Source organism: Strix uralensis, chromosome 2, assembly GCF_047716275.1.
Source record: "Strix uralensis isolate ZFMK-TIS-50842 chromosome 2, bStrUra1, whole genome shotgun sequence".
NCBI lineage: Eukaryota > Metazoa > Chordata > Aves > Strigiformes > Strigidae > Strix > Strix uralensis.
This window is the reverse complement of record NC_133973.1, coordinates 105534008-105553793: the sequence shown is the minus strand read 5'-3', so window position 1 is coordinate 105553793 and position 19786 is coordinate 105534008. Positions and strand designations below refer to the sequence as shown.

At 38.2% G+C, this 19786-nt stretch overlaps 1 protein-coding gene across 3 annotated transcripts in view; it reads right to left on the bottom strand.

Annotated features, from left to right (window-relative positions):
• The window catches only part of GTF2F2 (general transcription factor IIF subunit 2), a 92864-nt gene that overhangs the window by 10957 nt on the left and 62121 nt on the right, over window positions 1-19786 (bottom strand). For all 3 annotated transcript variants that reach the window (XM_074859631.1, XM_074859628.1, XM_074859629.1), the window contains exon 7: window positions 3836-3935. In XM_074859631.1, coding sequence (XP_074715732.1) covers window positions 3836-3935 — 100 coding nt within the window. The remainder of the gene's footprint in view (window positions 1-3835; window positions 3936-19786) is intronic.

Sequence of the window (19786 nt, the reverse complement as noted above, 5' to 3'; positions counted from 1 at the left end):
GGTTAGCATCTTTTCTCTGACTCAAAAATACACCAGTTGAAAGATGCGGTGTGAAAGATAAAGACAGCCAGTTACAGGCTGCATCACTGCCACAGCAGCAATTATGCCTGTTCTCACCAACCCTTCTGCAATTTTCTACTTCCCCAAACAACAAAATCAAAATGAACAAGAAGAAAAACAGAACCAGAAGCAAACTGCAACCTCCTCAGGTGGAAGGTCAAGCTGAAGTGATGGAAGAAACCAATCTCCTCCTTTTCTGGTTTTTATTTTGTTTTTAAGGAGCAAGAACAAGAGCAAGGCATTGAGGTTATTCCTTCTGTATGTAGCAGAGCTACGGGAATAATGCATAAGTAGCCTGGGCATAATGGGAAAAGCTACTGGGACTCAAGACAATCTGAGAACAACAACAAAAAATCCATGGTACTGCTTGTACCTCTTCAAATGACATATAGCAAAAAAGTTCTTGGCTAGCAACTAGCTACGAGCTACATCTCTCTCCATGTGGAGAAAAAAACCTACTTGCTTTAAAATTGATGCTTCCTACACAAAGGAATAAAGTAACAATAAGGAAATTCTCAACATTATCTTCACTGATGTTAGATCTCTGACAGGACTATTTCACAACTGGGTATAAAATCCTAATTATACAAATAATAGTCTCCTGCAAAATAACATGAAGTAGCCTTTCTAACCAAACCACAACTTTTTTTTTTTTTTTTGCTAGTAAATCTAATGCCCAGTATTCTTCTTTCTCTATTATTTTAGTGCCTTGGTACGCTCTCCCCAGTAGGAGCTTCTATTTTACATTCTCTGGATGAGCTAAAGTAATCAGAGAGGAGTGTTTGTATTCCCTATACAAATGAAATGTGAATATTCTAATACTCTTAATCCATTAATGTATAAAATCAACTTGTGCAGAAAACTGAATATCAATTCCTCCCTTTGTTGAAAAGTTATTTGCAGCTGGTGTCCCAGTTGCCCACATCTTAATTAGCAACACTCTAGCATCACCCTCTAACTTCAGCAACAGCTCCCACTGTTGTCTAAAAACACAGAGCACATTGTGAAGTGCTATTTAAAAAAAAAAAAAAAAAAAAAGGCATGGTATCTGTTGCTGTTTTCTTCTCTTTATCTTGTGAATACGCTGCTCATAGCAAGCTACAATGCAGCCTTTCATTTTTTTTCCTTCCCGTTTTCTTTGCAAACAGGGTGTTTTATGCAGTAGGCTTAAAGCATTTTTTGAGTCACATTACAGAATGCATATGCACTGTAAACTAATTAGATTTCTTTAAAACTGTGTGGTTTTTAAATTTAAAAACCATTAAAATATGATTTGATTTCAAGGAAGGACCGTTTTAGAACAAGCTGTCAAGCACAGAAGTTGCGAGTTTATCCCTGCAAGACTTCATACAGAAATCAATTTCTCTTTGTTTACCTTCCCAGGATGTTGCTAAGCTTTCTGAAAAACTGCCAAAATTGCCTTCTTGAAGGTATCATTATTACTGAAGCTGATGTATTACACTGCTTCGGTAGACAGCTAACGCAAAGGTGATAAAAAAGTGAGACTAAATCTAAAGTTTCATCTGAAGGTGTTTGAAAGAAGTCTTAAAGGTCTTCCCATCCCCTGAAGCACAGGTACCAACCTCTATAGTACGGGAGAGTGGGAAGAGGGGAGACCACAAAGAAGCCTCTGGAGGGGTAACCAGGACCACTAGAGAACTCTTCTGCTGTATTACAGAACAATTCCAGCTGCAAGAATATTAATATTGCAACCTTGTAAACCTGTAATATTTACAGATATACAGAAAATGAAGGTCACTTTCCCAGAGAAGAAAAGCTAAGTTACAATCCTAGCATATACTCTAATGGAATTGAAATTTTTTGTAATAAAAAGGTAGGCTTTATATAATTTCTTTCAAAAAAGCCCCACCACTTTCCCCATCCTGGTATTCAAACAAGCTACTGCTATTTCCCATTCACATGTAATTTATTTCCCTCCTCCTTTCTGTTGTATGGGCATTTATTGGTATATGGAGTAGCCACACTTAAGTCCCATTTAATATTCTATCATCTCTTCCTTCAGGAAATGTTACCCCTTTCTTTCTTAGTTAGTAGATACTAATTGTTTGCTCAGAAACTCCCCAGAATATGACTGAATGCATCAGTTTGTACATTTTTTCTTGTTTCTTGTGAAAAGTCTTGTCCCCAACAGGACTGTCACATGATTACAAGCAATGCAGCAAGTTTTAAGAAAGCAACTGCTGCTTGAAAACAGCAGAAAAATTTAACCAAGAGGTTAAAAAAGTTAATGGACTTGTTCTCCCAGATGTACATCCTTTCAGACATCTAACCTGAACCTTAATAAAATATTTAATGAAAAGAAAGACGTTGTAGAAAGTAGTTGTGCCTGAGCCTTTAGAGTCAAGGCAAGGCCAAGAGTGACTCAAATACAAGTATGTCCTGCTAGACTTTTCGCATCAGAACACCTTTAAGGTAGTCATGAAAAGTAAACACAGTGCCAGTGGATTTCCATTAGCATGTACTGCTATGCATAAATGAAACCGAAATAATTAGGACACAAGAGCATCATAACTTTTAAGAAGCCTGGTTATGTCCTGGTTATACCTCTTGAATCTCACACAAGACTTAAATTTCTGTAATGATAAACAGCAGTTTGCAACTGGAATAAAGATTCAAAGACTGTCTCCAGGTTGAAGTCATACTGTTTTAATTATGCTCGTGTCAGGGAAATGGCACAGAATCCCGCTATAAAGAGAAGCTATACATCACTGTAGCTTATACCAGAATTAAAGAAGGAGAATAACAGTAGCAGCATAAAACAATATACTCATATAAAATTGCATTTGCATAGCAGGATATACCAGTGTGACTATTTTGGTTAAATGTCATTCCCTTAACTGAAATAGTTATATTGGTATGATCATCTATGTATAGATCAGACTTTGAACAGTAACTACTACAAAACAGTCCCATGAGAGAGAAATGATTATTTTTGGTTCTGTGGAAATAGACTGCCTTTCAGAATAATGCTTAAATATCATCCAGTATATTGTCATTTGTTTTATGTAAATAAAATCTTAATAAAAAGTGTAAAAGTTTAAATGACTAACACAGTGACTCATTTTCAGTATGACTTAACATTTCTCACATTCAACAGTAACAGCGATTATATATGCATACAGACAAATTACTCAAAGAGGATCTTTAAGAAAAAGGACATTATAGTTTGTATGTACATCAACTGATCTGGAACAGCAGTGTGGGTGTAATATTGACAAAGCCAATGATGCAAATAACACATACTACGAAGGTATGAAACTGTGAAAAATTATCAGCTGTTATTCTTTTCTACTTGTTGTCAGTTCCTGCAAAGGACTGCAAACCAATCATTCTTTTCAAGTCTTTAACCCACCTCCATATGATATTTGGCTCAAAGGAGTGCTTCCACATCTCATCGCACAAAGCCAGAACTGCCTTTTATCCCCAAACTTCAAAATTACATTTCAAAAAAGACTAAAGGAAGAATGTAATAAAGCCACTAGAAAATGCTTGGGTAAAAGCAGTTTGCCTTCCATCAAGTAACATCAGAGTTAGAACTGGCAGACCTTAGCCCCAAGGGTGATATTATTCTTGAGACAGAAAGAAGATCCCCAGAACACAAAATCAGGGAAAAGCCAGATAACATAGAGCATTTCCAAAGACAGTGGCCAACTGCGAGCAAAAGAGCTGCAAGACAGCAGCAGAGCAATTCTGGAGTCCTGAGCCAGACCGCTCCTGAAGAAGAGATGAAGGGAAAATATTGAAAGCTACTTACATTATATTGATGATTAGCCACCGGTTTATAGTTCGTGGTTACGGCTTTGTCCAGCTGCTGTGATAGTCTTACAGGTTTAGAAGATTCTTCTATCTGTAATCTGCAAAAGAAAACAAAAAGAGAATAAAAAGTTCAGACAAGCACACACGCAAAATTAATTCTAAAAATCTGCAAGTATGAACCAGTCCTTATCAAAGTCAGCTGCAAACAAATCATAAGGCAAACCTGATGCACTCTTCTGAATTAAGTTTTTCCTACTCTATTTTTGCTCAAGGACACTGAATTATTATGTCAATATATGCTACAGAAGACACTGAAATGCTGAAAACTAAGCAACTGTGAAGGGAAGATAATAAAAGCCATGTCTAAATAAAAGTTTTATTCCAAAAGCCTGACGCTCAGGTGGAAGAAAAGCCCTTGCCCTTAGAAAAAGTCTAACCCAACCCAAATTAACCCAGAATCTCCCAGTTTACTCAGCTGAGGGCTGAAAAAGCTATTTGATCCACCTCTGCTGACTCCTAGAGCACAGCAAAGATTAGACTTCATGACTTTCTTCTAGATATTTTAATGTAAAAATATAAATTTCTGTGACCTTTCTTTTGGCATTAAAGCACAGTAACAGAGCACAAATAACTGTTTTACAAGCACTTTTAAAAACACGGAAGACAGATAAATCCACCCAGGTTCAAATCAATGTACAATCAAGTCTCAATCATACAGTCAACAATAGGCGACCTTCAGTCCTCTTCGGGAAAGACTCTGAGGTCAGAGGTTGAACACATTTTGTCAAGTTCATCCCCATGTAATTTAAAGCGTATGTGCATGATGGTGTAGGAGGAGTGCTCCATTTACTTCAGGTTTAGCACTCAAGAATGACTACTTGAAATGAAGATGCAAGAAACCAAGCTTTAGAAAGGTGCAGGGCAACATCCCTTCAGGGAAAATAGCACATACGATTAATGTTATCTTCAGTGAAGTTATTTTGTTTCCAAAGATGTATCTTACAGGAAGAGTCAATTTTCACTAAACACAATTTAAGACTTTTAGACCAATATATGTACAGTGATGTTTGCTTCTTTCAAAAAAATTAATATGGTGACATTAATGCAAATAACAACTACATGTTTACTAATGTAAAACACCAATGTGATAAAACAGACAGTATTTTAAAAATTGTGTTTAAGATCACTGATTTCCTTTTGTAAAAATATATCATGCAACCAAACCCCTAAATTTAAATTCAGCATGCTTCTGATTTGACACTTGAACAACCTAAATAAATGACATTTGAAGTAAACATTAAGAAATAAATTCTCTAGTTTTAGCAACTGGAAATTAAGCCAATCATCCTTCATAGCTAGTATGGCTGGACAGTAATTGCTCACAGTTTTGTCTCATACATAAACTTGCTTCCTCTTGAATCTTTGTAGACTTGTCATTTGTTATACAGTTTTAATTACCCTTAAGCAACCATTATCTTGTATTCTACATTTCTAAATCAGGAGAAGGTATATCAATGCCTTCTCTGTCCAAATGTAGCATATTTTTTCTTAGCTTGAAGGAAAATCAATTGGAAGGTAAATGAGCAATGAACTCTTTTTACCCCTGTTCTGGAAAATAAAAGCAGAAGTTTTTATCACAAGAGTTTATCTTTTGGCCTTCAATCTAATTAAATGATTTTAAAGATTTTACTGATGTGGTTACCAGAGGTCTTCTAAACTCATGTTTCACAGTGGCACAGGCTAAAGCTAAATCAGTATCTTTTCTCCTAATCTGTCTTTTTCTTCATTGCTTATTTTTTTTTCTTTTTGGTCTCAATGACCTTATTTTTAAATAGTTTGGCTTTAATTTAAAAAAAAAAAAAAATGTTGCAGTCCTTTGCCATTTTTCCTATTGTTTTAATCTGGGGAGTTTTCCAGTCCTCCCTCTCCCCTCCCACTGTACTTATTTTTCATCTCACTTGTCCCCTCTCACATTTTTTCTTTCCATAAAGGAGGTTTCCTGTTCAACCTCTTTACTGATATTGCTCCCATTCATGAGATAGAGGCTCCTGGAGATGAACTGGGAATTCCTGTCTCTCCTTTCAGCTCCAAGGCCACTGCACCACCTTCACATGGACCAGATTTACATATCTGATTTGTGATGTTGTTCCTGAGTCCTTCTCATTACAGCTGCAGCACAGGTAAGTGACTGACAAGGTTCACAACAACACTAAAATACATCATCCTGTTTTCAGGGAGCACTGTGCTTAGAACAGTGGCATTTCTCCATGATTAAATCCTCCTTGCACCGGGCTTTACATTCAATGTAAATTTCATTTACATACAATGTAAATTTACAATATCCTCAATTTCTTCAGGAAAACAGCCAAAGAACATTAGCCCTTCAATGATGAAATGTCAGAACACTGAAAATATGGACTGAACACCTCAGACTGTCCTCAGAAGGAAAAGCTTTAGAATGCTGATGTCAAACTGCCTCCAGCTTCTTAATAAATTAGATATTTAAACGTGCAAACAACTGACAGCTCTGTAGCCTAGAGCCTGTCGTGAACTTCGGACACGACTCAGTGTTGAAGGTCTCCTCCTGTTCTGGCATTTTAAAATTACAATACAGGATTTTCAACCCCCATTTCAATGCAGCTTCCATAAATTAATCCTCCTTTGCATAAAAGAACACCAACAATTTATTTCTTAACCTTTTTCACTTGCCATGCAGGATACGCATTTCAGTTTATTTTAACCTGCTAATTTCCAAACAAGTAGAAAACCAAATATGTAGCAGAGCTAATGCACTTCTCAGAGGCCTTTAAAGGTTGATGGCAGTGAAGTTACATCTAACATGTGAAGTTCCCCAGCACACAATCTTGAAAGCAAACAAAAACTTCTTGCCTGCTTAGGAAATGGGAGGGAAGCCTACCAAGTGAAAATGGAAATCGACAATCTAAGTTTGTTTGTGAAATGGCAGAAGACTTCAGAAAGATCTACCTGTACCAAATAACAAATATATCACCCACAAATATCTGTGTCTCTGTAAGAAATTTCAGATATATCCACGTTGTACTTCAAGATTTCTTGTAAAGGTTTCCAAATTACAATGCACAGATCTCAGATGGTCTTTAGAAAACTGGCTACCAGTACAACATTAACTTTTTTCTGTTTCTAGTGGATAAACTGCCGTAGTGAGAACTAAAAATATATTCCATTCCTAGTATTACTTTTTAATGCAAGCAATTACAGCAGTTGCCACATGCTAATATGAAAATCTAAATGGGAAGCATGGTGACTCAGGAGGCAAACCTTTTTATTAATATACATTTATTCTACACATGAATCTTGCTCTTCTCCCTAATGGCTGCCCTTCTCATTTCCTTTTCTGCAGCTTACAAGGTTTCCTGGAGAATGACAGAGCCTCAGGTTGCCTTCCTTTCACCGGGCTTCCATGCGGAATATGGTCACACAATCCTATGCGGAACAACAGCTGCTGTACATCTGGAGTTAGCCTCCCCAAAATGCACAAATACAGGTAAAGGACCTGACAAATGAGCTACAAAACCCAAATTAGCGAATGGTTGATGTGTGGACTAAGCACTGAAATTTGCTTAGTGCACTACAAAGGGTAAAGACAAATAGCCTGTAATCATTTTGTCCGGATGATTTGTTGGTACAGACACTATTTGCATGGAAAATATGGTGTGTTTTGGTTGGTTTTTTTTCAAAACCATGCCATAATTCTCCCATATTCAGAAAGTAGTATGTCTGGGTGAATATAATTGACTTTTTAAATTTGTATAGCTGTTGTTTGAAAAAAGTTGATGAAATATATATTTATACATTCTAGTAATTACACACTCAAAAATTTATAACAAAAGCTATGAATTGGGCATTATACTAGCCTTTTAGATCGATGTTTTAATGTGTTACAGATATAATTACTTTTAAATGCTCATTTCTTAAACAGAATTTAAAAAGCAGTATTAAACCAAAATATTATGAAGCGTTTTATACAGGGTTTTCTCAGAGTGGATCTGCTGAATCTTAATTGAAACTGTTGGTAGGAAGAAAGAAAAAAAAATCAATAGATATTCTGAGTCACTGGTGACACTGATTTAAAGGAGCAGTGGCTTTTTACCTATTACTCTTTATTATGATTTGCAAGAGTGTGACAGTTAAAAGCCTTAGTTATGGCTCAGAACTACATACAACTCTCCAAGGAGTTAAATTTTTCACTTGAGTCTTGTTGAAAAAGCTAGCGCCATAATTCATGCTAATATCTGGCCTAAAAAATAAAAAGAGAATGCAGATTTTTTTCCCCAAAACTGCCAATAAATTAGCGACAGAGCAGCCACCAGCCTGCATGCACACTGTGGTTTTCTCTTCCACCCCCAAGATCAAATATAGCTCTTCTGCCTTGAAATACAGTAAGTAACCAGCAGGCATTGAATTCACCACGGTCATTTCCCAGCAAAATACATCTTCTACTGCAACTCTGATTTGTCATTGTGCCTACAGTTGAATAAGGGGAAAAAACATTCAAACAGGCTGGAAATAATTCTATAGGACTTGTCAACATGCAGCAGGCTCATAAAGGGAGACAGATGAAGGCAATATGTACATTCCTAGGAGGAGATGCTCATTGGCTTTTAAATATATGTATCTTCCAGCAATAAAAAACAAACCAAAGATCTTTAGAATAGATGATTTCCTGTGATTAATCTTCTGCCACAAAACAAATGTTCCAAAGATTAGAAGCAGGTATTAATCAGAAACACTGCTAGGCTTGAATTCTTGACATTTCTAAAGAAATCATTGTACGGACGGGACTGAAAAGTTTCAATACCTTTTTGTGCTTGGCTGTGTTGACACAGGGCACTAGTAAGTAAGGAGCCAACCTCACTCTTGCAAAAAAGGAAAAGTTGGTTTGCTTCTCTTTCTGAAATATCACCCAACAGAGATGCACTGGAAAAGAGCAAGCCCACCGCCCAAGCTTTGGAGGGGAAGAAACACAAACTCTCCAGCTCCTCACAGTTTTGCAGGTCTTTTTTTTTTGACTCCTCTCAGAAGTTCCCAGGCCGGTACCATGGGAGTGAAAGCCAAGGACTAATGCTCTCTTAGTCCTTCACTCAGTAATTCTGTACTTGAACCAGATACAGCTACATTACATAAAGTTTCATGATACCTGATATGGGCAAGAAAGTTTTTTCTTTGCCTCCTTAGTTTGATAAGCATCTCAAAGATGATAGAGGTAGGTACATCCTGCAACATCTCATCCAAAACAAGCTAGTAAAATAAATGTAACAATATAGCTTCACACCTACTTCTCTTGTGTTCATTTGGACTACCTCACCTTGCTGAGATAGCATCTTTTCTGACTTTTCTTCCAACCAAGAATATTAGTAATATAAGAAGTGAGCAGACAATGGGCCAGAGATGAAAACTACGAGATGCTGAAACTTAAAGTTTTTGTAATACTGTGAGAACTAAGGGAACTCAGCACCCTGTGGGGCATATCCTGCTAAAACAACCCCATGGCAGTGCCTAACCACAAACAACATAGGACATTACCAGAATGACCACACTGGTAAAAATACTCATGATCTAATAATAATGATGACAATCTGTTGCTACACAAAACAATCTGTCATATATTCCGAAAGATAAGAACTAGCAACATGCAAAATGTTGTGTTTTGCTGTAAGAAGTCCTCGTGTCTCATGTTCAGTGGAGGTGGATGAGTGCAGCCCGTTGCATGGATGATTCTACTGTTCTCCTTCAGACGTTGAGTGTTACTCCAGCACACACACCCAGTCAAAGAAAAGTGAGTCCACACCATTTAAAAAGACTAGACAGGCAGAGAAAGGGATAAGCTGAATGGAAATGGCATTAAGAAGTGTATTTGCCAGCATTAAATAATGAAATGTTTCAGATTATTAATATAGAATGTGATTTATAACTAATTTTAAGCCTTGAAATCCTGGCACTTCAAGAAAAGCGGTGCAATTATCATATGTTCAGGAAACCTATTAGGTTCTTCTGAAGTTGACATCTTCAACTATTTATGTTGAAGGCTGATCAATGAATCATACAAATATAAGATAATTTCATGTCTAATATTGAGACAGGCACCACAGTCGTAGCTGAAGACTCCAGTTCTACATATCTTTCTCCAGTACAGAACACAAGATGATATGAATGGCAATTCAACAATAAGTAACAATTTTATGTATTTTATTTTCTGGTGATAAAATGGGAATAATTGATTAAAACCACCAAGCTCCCATTTTTTCTGAGTTTAGTATTGCAAATGATTAAAAACCTTCGGGGCTGAGGTTCTAAGGATAAATAATGTAAAGATAAAATAAGACAGACTTTAGCATTCTACGAGTGATAGAGTAACTTTCTCTATTATTTGATGCCCAGCTTTAAACATTTCAAGTGATGCCCTAATGCAATTAGCATGAAGAAAATGATAAGATCTGCTTGACATCATGGATATTTTTAATCAAACTCATATGTGCCTATGGATACTTTCTCTAGAAGTGTACTGATGCTCATGAAGTCAGGTTCTAGCCGTGCCTGATCCTTACTGGGGACAGGGTGGAAGTGTGTTATCTGAGGCTAAGCTCAAAAAAGGATTCATAACTCAGAGGTATCTTCTATGCAATGTGACTGTTAAGTGAGGTTTTAAGTAGCCCATCTATTAGTGTGGCTGACAAAGTTTGTTTCTTGTCTTAAATATCAGTGGGAATGAATAACCCGTGAAAGCAGTTCCTTGCTTTGGGGGAACCACCATGAATCTCACAAGCCCATTACTAGTCCTACAGAAGGCAAAGATTGGAGATCTAGGAAAAGTGACTAGTTAGCAGTCTAGGCAGGATAGAAAAAGTCCAGCCCTTTAATTTTAACATGAAGATTATCCTCCTGAATTAAAGCCCAATGTATTCCTTTCAAAAGGTTCACATACAATTTTAACCATGCATGCACACATATTTTAATTGTTCCTGTCAAAAAAGATCCTTTAGGAAACAACTATCAGCATCTCTTCTTCCTCTTTTATGCTACCAGATGGTTTAGAAGGTAACTTGGAAAAGAAAATAAAGACTGAGTGGTTTTGGGGAGGGGTCAGATTTCTTGAAAATGTGTAAATGAGCTTAAGTATATGCAAAAACATATTAAGAAGTGTCCTTGTGATTTTGAAGGCAAAAATGCAAGGAATAGTTTTCTCTCCTCTGTTGCTGGCTTAAGACTTTTTTCTTGCGTTGCAGCCAGATGTTTAGAAATCTCTTGCCTCTTACTAGAAGAGAAGTTTATTCTAAATTGTCAACAAACAAAACCAACCAACCCAGAAATAAAGTATTTGAAACACCATTGACAAAATGTAGACTGCTAAAAACAACAGCATGGATGAAAGGATTAAACCCTGCAAGTGCTGAGCACTTTGAATTTTGATCTAGGTGACAAATGATGTGTGTGTCCATGAGATTTTTGAACAGGAACTTGGGATAAGATGTGTTTAAAGTCAAGCCCTGTTCCCAGCTCTGCACTCTTTATGCCACGTACACCTTTCTGAAAATATGCAGTTTGGAGTCCTGTTCTTATCCAAACTTTGGGGACCACCAGGTTCTATATTTTAGGTCTGTCCTGACTACCCTGGGTTGCCCACTCTCCCACCAATATGAAAAAATACGTTTGAAAGTGTCTGTGCCTGTACTCAGGAACTTGTAGCTATAAACTGTTTCCCGTTTAAGAAAAACTTCAACTTGAATATTTTCTTTGATATGATAAACCAATTAGTGCCAATATTGTACTTGGATGCCTGAGGAGATAAGAGGGAAGAGAAAAATCTGACATCCTAATGTAAAAACTAAGACAAAACAGATCTTTAAAAATGAAGTTATCTTCAGTTATTTTTTTATATATATTTTGAAGACAGAAAATCATGAAATAATTCAAATTTTTCTCCTGTGTCCTACTGACTGAAGAGTATCCAGTGATATAATTTCAATTTTGCTACACTACATCATTTATAGAAAAACATCCTGTCATCATTCAAAAAAACAAAAATTATGAAGACTCACTGTATGTCTATTCCTTTTTATCACGTTTTTAAAAATAAAGTCTCCTTTCCCACTTACATTTTCAATGATGCAGTTTCCTTTCCTGCTCCCATTTTCCTCAGTCCCCAAATTTCTCCATAACTAATGGATTTATTTGTTAGACACTATTTCTATTTTGATTTTAGAAGAATTTTAAATTATCAACTATTAATTCTTTCTAAATGTAAAATAAATAGACTTGTCTCAAAATCCCATATTCTTCGTTTTCCTGCCAAAACTAATTTGCAATGCTTGTTGCTGCTTTGAAACCAATGGTATAAATAATGGGGACTTGTATGTCCAGGCAACAGAAAGCCCAACACTTCTTGTGGTTGTCTGCAGATACAGAAACAGTGTAACATTTTGCTGATGGGAGCAAGAAAGGAGAATTTTAGGAAGAAGTCTGTTAGAAAAAGCTACATCTTTACCATACCCTGAAAGGCCTAGGTCTTGAATTACTGGTAAAAAGGTGGATGATTTACAAGCTCGTCAATCCACTCTGCAATGAAACCGCTCACAGCTAAAGGGAAGCTGGAAAGAGAGAGGCAGACTGTTGGCTACAAGTCCTCAAATGAAAAAGAACCCCTGCAGCATCTCAGCTAACTCTCCTCAATCTGAACCTCTCCTCCCCTTCTCCTGCAAAACGTCTTCAGGGAGTTACAGCTGCCAACACTCTGCCTCCGACTACGTGCTCCCATCTCTAAAACTCCACTTCCCAGATACCTCACCCCTCCCCCGATCGCTCTGCAAACAGCCACAGCATCTGGCTTCATTGGGGATCTTCCAGTTAAAATTTACTGTAAACAATTTAACAGTTTGTGGCAATCTGGGAAACATTTGGATTGCTTCCCTAGAAAACCTAGCTGGCTCAAAACCTCGAGGTTTTTCTCTGCCTCTTCCTTCCTCAGCCTGCAGACCTAAAATGCCAGATAGCAGAATGCCTTTTTCATAGAATCATCACAGAATCGTTGAATACTAGGTTGGAAGGGACCTCAAGGATCATCTGGTCCAACCTTTCTTGGCAAAGAAGGACATGTTTTTTGAGGACATCCACCTCCCTTCTGTTAAAATAAACTTGGAAAAAACCAGCAAGGGACTGCTGCAAAGGGCAATGAAACTAAACTGCTGGGAGAAAGCATTGCGCATGCCTATGTGTTAATGTGTTAATGACTATATACTGCCCTCGATAGCTTAAAAGGTAATTTGCACAGTTCAGCTACTGTTAAATAGTTTAACCATATTCTTGCACTAAATTGCTGAATTAGCTCACATTGAACTGCTGAATTAACCCATCCAATGCTCTTCCCTGAAAGCAAAGAGAACCAAATTGTTTTTAACTGAACTCTGAAAACACAATCCAAATAAAATCGCATTAAGTTAAAAAGAAAAGCTGTGTAGGCTCAGCAGCCCTAGGAACCCTAAGCTTTAAACAACAGAACAAAAACTGAAAGGGAAAGAAACCTGTCTTTTTCCTTAGTCCAGGTGTAAAAGCAGTTTTGCTTATCCTCCAACTAGAAAAATTACCAGTTTCTCCTGCAAGCTGCAGAAAAAAATGAAATGCAACACAGCAAACCAAAGAGCAGACTGAAAGATGTATCACTTAAAGCAGAAAACGGATTTTTTTTAAAGTTTGATCATCATTCTTTCAGCCAACTGTATTTCCTTTTCCAACTGTACAGCACTGCTGCTCTGCTGTATTTATTTAAATAGTTTAATTAAATTTTACCTCCTCCTATTTTGCAAAACAAGTGCTTCCCCAGCTCCCTCTCCCGATACATTACATATCCACCCACCTCCGCCTGCAAATCACTGCTATGACATCCCTCAGCTGTTGTTCAAGTGGGGACTGTGCGTCAGCTTCGTGGTGTACGGTGCTCATCACAGCCACAGGTGTATCACTGTTAGCCCCTGATAAGAGCTCTCACTCAGTATTTTGAAAATAACCTTCAGGATCTTGAGGCTGTGTCTCAAGACTCAGCTTCAAGCTCTGCTACAACTTTAAACCAACAATTCTCAAAATTATTTCAAAATATCTTTCTTTTAAAAACATAGCAATGAGCACAAGGCACAACAAGGACACGGCTAAGTTTTGAGGCAACTGAGCCCAGAAAGCGTAAGATTTCATTTTGCATTTTAAAAATATAATTTAAAAACTAGCTTTGTCTTTGTTTTGGAGAAAAAAACAACAACATAAGCTTGGTAGCTCACAACATTGTATTTTGAACACTCCCTAGTGAGCTTATTTGTCAAGAAATAAACTTAAGCTTCATGCACTTCTGAGTTCTGCTACATTAGTATTCTCCTCTTAATTAGAAATTTTCAGAAGAGTGCCTGTTATTTGTGAACACAAAGAAACTCACCCAGACTTTGTGAAGCCATACCTATTCTGTTATTAAATAAAAAAACCCAAAGATTTGATTATAGATTTGTCTGGCATGACAAATTCCAAAACCAGTAAATGGCTGAAGCATAAACATTGTCTAGCTTCCCTAATAGGAAGCTAGATAATTGGGTTTGTCCATAAGATCTGTGTGAAAGCAGACTCCATGCATGTGTAATTTGGTTGAGTATGTCCTCCACAGAAAAAGAAAGTCTTGAAAGAAGCTTCAGGACCCTTATATTTTAAAGCCTGCTCTGCACAGTTTTTCTTAATTAGACCTAAGGTTGCAATTAACAAAAATAAATACATACAAGAAGAAATGCTCCACACAAGTTTTATTGGTTTGTCATAAACCTGCATGGAACTGAATTTGTCAGTCAGTAATCCAAACATGAAATAGAATTATACTGTGAAACTATTACTATCGAGAAAAAAGTATGGTTTTCCAAAAACTTCTACAATTTATAATTCAGTGTGCACGTACGTATCAAATAGCACTTGTAAATACAGAATGTGAAACAGCATATCTGTGTACTGAGCCTGGCTGGGAGGAGGTTAACTTTCCTCATAGCAGCCCATATAGTGGCTCGGACAGTGTTGATAACCCACCCATGTGTTGGCTGCCACTGAGCAGTGCCCGCACAGCATCAAGGCTCTCTCCAACACTGCCCAAAGGCCAGTAGGCTGGGGGTGGGCATGAGGTTGGGAGGGACACAGCCAGGACAGCTGACCCCAGCTGACCAAGGGAATATCCCATACCATATGATGTCATGCTCAGCAATAAAAGCTAAGAGAAAGGAAAAGGAGGGGGGCATTCATTACTAAGGCATTTGTCTTCTGAAACAGCCGCTACGCGTACTGGGGCTCTGCTTCCCACAAAGTGGCTGGACATCATCTGCTGACGGGAAGTAGAGAATAAATCTCTTTTGGTTTTTCTTTGTTTCTGCACACAACCTTTGCCTTCTTTTATTAAACTGCCTTTATCTCAACCCATGAGTCTGTCCATCTTATTTTCTCCCTCTGTCCTGCTGAGGAGGGGGGAGTGAGAGAGCAGCTGGGTGGGTGTCTGGTGGCAAGCCAAGGTCAATCCACCACACTTAGAAACACTAATAAATTTGTAACTTTATTAAAATTTACCTTGGGATTAGAGATTTTGAGAGTTGTAAATTTTTTAAAAGCATTTAACACCAGTGTGAGAAGTACTCTGTACTAAACAATAAACATACTGCTACCTGCTATATGCAGCAGTAAATATAGGTCAGCTCAGAACAATGTGAACTGCTGGATATCTGCCCTCTCTTCAGTGGCATACATGGTATATTTTTAGGAACAATCACAGTACATCATATATACTTACTACTTTACAAAAAGGCAGTTTTTATTCTCCCCAGTCATGCGTCTCCTATTAAGTTCCTTTCTTTCTACATAATAGTATCACCTTGCAGTACGTGTATTAATTTTTCTCGTGTATTAATTACTGGCTTTGTACAAAATAAAATTATAAGCATCTCTAGGGGGACTGGGAAACAAACTATCTTTTGTGAAAGTTGTGACATTTGACAGCTTGGAGCTGGTGGACAGTGTTTAAATTGCGTGGGAGATCGATTTTTAAATTCTAGCTCTAAGTCCAGAGAAGCTGAGGACACTCTAGAGAAAAGAACTGCGAAACAGAATCACTTAAAAGAAAGAAATGGCCGTAGCAAATATTTAATTCTCAAAATGCAGAGAACAGTCAAGCAATTACTCAGAAATGTAAGAAGCCTAACAGGTTTCTTCCAAATGGACGCTTTTGTATCATGTTATTTCTGCAATATTCTTCAGAATACTTGCTCTACTCCACCACACCCTTTAATTTTATTAACTCCGCAAGATTTTGGAGGATTCCCACATCCTTCAGTACAGAATGAAATGGAATATAAACTACCTATCACTTTCTCATATTTACTGCTTGCAACATCTGTATCTAAAGGTGCAAACATTTTGTTGTTTGTGGTAAGTGGGGAGAAGAAAGCTGTCTCTGCTAGCATGTTTCTTCAGCTACACAGAGCCTCAAGACTTCTATAGCAATTCACCATTTCAGCCTAAGTAATTCCTTCTTTAGAGGTTACAGGATCTGTCTGAGCTGAAGATGACAGATACTACACAGTGTATTCTTTTCTGTTGGCTTAGCAGAAACAGAACACAAACAGTCTTTCTGGCCTTGATAATTTTGGAAAAGCCTCCATTCTGAAGAAAAGAGGAAACTTCTTTTTCACAATGGGAAAAACGCCTACTTATGCAAAATGCTGATATAATTAATTTCAAGTTCCTCTCCAGTTCACAAATTAAGAAAATAATTCACCATCGTTTCTTCTCAAGTGCAAATTCTATTAATGGCTGCACGAAAACTAGGTTTGCAAAAGGGACTGGCAGTACACAGCTTTGTAATGCAAAAAGGGTAATGAAAAATAATAATATATGAAAATACCAAATAACAAAGAATATAGCCTTGTGAATTGAAACAACATGCCTTTACAATAGGTGTTCTGGTGCATGATAGACTGGGTAACACATGAAATAAACACCTTACTGCAATGAAATACAAACAACCTGAAATGGGACTTCTCCCTTCGCACATGTTCCATGACAGACGGTGCTGGAATGGCATTTGCTGCAAACCAGATTAAATCAGATTTAGAAACTGAATTCCATCGATGAACAGATTGCACCATCTGCTTCTACTAATATACATTAGAGAATGTGTATTTTCCATAGCTGCGTATTTACTTTGTAATCAGAAGACTACAAGACAAATAGGTGTAGCTTAGCTGTGGAATGACTGAAAAGCATCATAATTTGTGAATGTCAAGGGTGTAAACAAAAAAGCAGTTAGGTTATTTGAAGGCTGCGCAATGAAGTAATGAAATGAAATTAGGCAAAAGAAAATTTAAGCAGCACACTGGGACACTAATAGTCATTGCAGCAATGAGAGAAACACAAATGCAGTAAGTGTAGATGTAATAAAGTTTCTTACTAATAACATGTAGGAAAAAATAGAAATAATCTTCCAACTGAAGCATAAGTAGAGCTGGCTGGAAATCTGAATCTTTATTACGTGCTTTTTGTGTTTTCAAGAAAAAAAAAACAAACCTTGAATCAGGAGGTAAGCCAACATTTAAAGTTTTCATGGAACAGAAATCCTTCAAAATTTTGTTTTGGAAACCCAAACATGATGTTCCCAAAACAAAATATGCTTTCCCAGTATCCTCAGCAGCTGCTGACTGAAATTAATGCAATTCCTGTCATTTCACAACTGCCACTTCCATGGCTTGCTGCAGTGACAAAAATGACAAAAACTACTTTAGACTCAAGCTCAGGGGCTGCCAGAGCATCCGTGGTGCCTCATCTCTGGCAGTCCAGCCATGTGAGTTGCCCAGGAATGCCAGAGCCCCACACTCCCAGGCCAGCCATCTCCCTGTGCCACTCACCATCAGGGCAGCCAGCCAGATGACTTCAGAAATGCTGACATCTCATACACAAGGCTCCTTCTTACAAGCAGCTGAAAAGTCAGGCTGACACATTGGTTAAATGCTCATCTGATACGCCGGCTTTGCAAAAACAAACCTGAACTAAATGCCTGAGAGGCCAGGGTGAGATTTCAGCATTATTATTCTACATATCCTGAGTAGTAAGGGTGATTATCTCCAGGCCAGTAAGACATTGCAATTAATCAAGCAGTATTTCATTAAAAATGGCAGTCTTCTCCTCATTGAAAGGACAGTAAAGGAAACAAGAACTATTGGGGCACTATTATGCCCCAGTATAAATTCACAGAGGTATGGAACAAGTTATGTTGTAAGAGAAAACAAAGAGCAGTATGCTTCAGGGCTGGAAAAGAGAAAAGTGAGAAATGAAGATATGAGTGAGGTCTACAAAATCATTTTGTCCAGGAAGACAACAAATAGGGAACAACTGTATGTTTTAAGTACCAGCAGGCATTAAATCCAGAAGATAGGAAAATTCAAAGCAAACACAGGAAAGCAGTTCTTCACACAATTGGTAAATAAATATGGAATTTCTTGCTGCAGGATATTATGGATGCTAAAAGTGCCTAAGGGTTCAAAAGCGGGAGTGTCGATCTGCATGAGGATAGGGAGGCACTACAGAGAGGCTTGGATAGATTGGATCGGTGGGCCAATGTTAATGGGATGAGCTTCAACAAGGCCAAGTGCCAGGTCCTGCACTTGGGTCACAACAACCCCATGCATCGCTACAGGCTTGGGGAGGTGTGGCTGGAGAGCTGCCTGGAAGAGAAGGATCTGGGGGTTCTAATTGACAAGCAACTGAACATGAGCCAGCAGTGTGCCCAGGTGGCCAAGAAAGCCAACGGCATCCTGGCTTGTATCAGAAATAGTGTGACCAGCAGAAGTAGGGAGGTGATAGTCCCCCTGTGCTCTGCACTGGTGAGGCCACACCTGGAGTATTGTGTCCAGTTTTGGGCACCTCAATACGAGAGAGATACCGAGGTGCTGGAACAAGTGCAGAGGAGGGCAACGAAGCTGGTGAAGGGCTGGAGAACAAATCCTATGAGGAGCGATTGAAGGAGCTGGAACTGTTTAGCTTGAGGAAGAGAAGGCTGAGGGGAGACCTCATCACTCTCTACAACTACCTGAAAGGACATTGTAGAGAGGTTGGTGCTGGTCTCTTCTTACACATGATTAGTGACAGAACAAGGGGGAACGGCTTTAAACTGCAACAGGGGAGGTTTAGACTGGACATTAGGAAAAAATTTTTCACGGAAAGAGTGGTCAGACAGTGGAACAGGCTGCCCAGGGAGGTGGTGGAGTCACCATCCCTGGATGTGTTTAAGGGTCCTTTAGATGAGATGTTGGGGGATATGGTGTAGGGGAGAACTTTGTAGAGTAGGGCTGATGGTTGGACTTGATGATCCCAAGGGCCTTTTCCAACCTGAATGATTCTGTGATTAGGATAAATTCCCAAAGGATAATTCTATTGATGGCTGTTAAACACCAGGGACTGTTGGGCTGTCCTGAGGAGACTCAGGGACTGTGCTGAGGAAGTATCTGCAGGTGCCTGCCCTGTTTTAATAGTCTTCTCTAAGCCACCCATTACTTGTAACTCTTTATGACAGTTGGTGAGACAATTTTTGCTCTGACCTAGCAGAGATAGTCTTAAATTCAGGCATAAAACATGTTATATGCATCAAATATAACTTTATGTGTATCACAGGACAAGCATAATGTGCTGGATTTAGCAGGAAAACTGAAGAGACACTGCACTCCCCCCTTCTGTTGAGCAGTGCAAGGCATGAGGTGTGCCCTCCATGGCATATCAAAAATGAGCAGCCACAGAGTCTCTCCTTTGTAACTACAGCACAGCTACATGCAGGTCTGTAAGAAACAGATGAAGATTTGGATGTGCTAAATGCTCACTCCAGCTCAAAAGAACTGACAATCCAGAAAGAGAAAACATATCA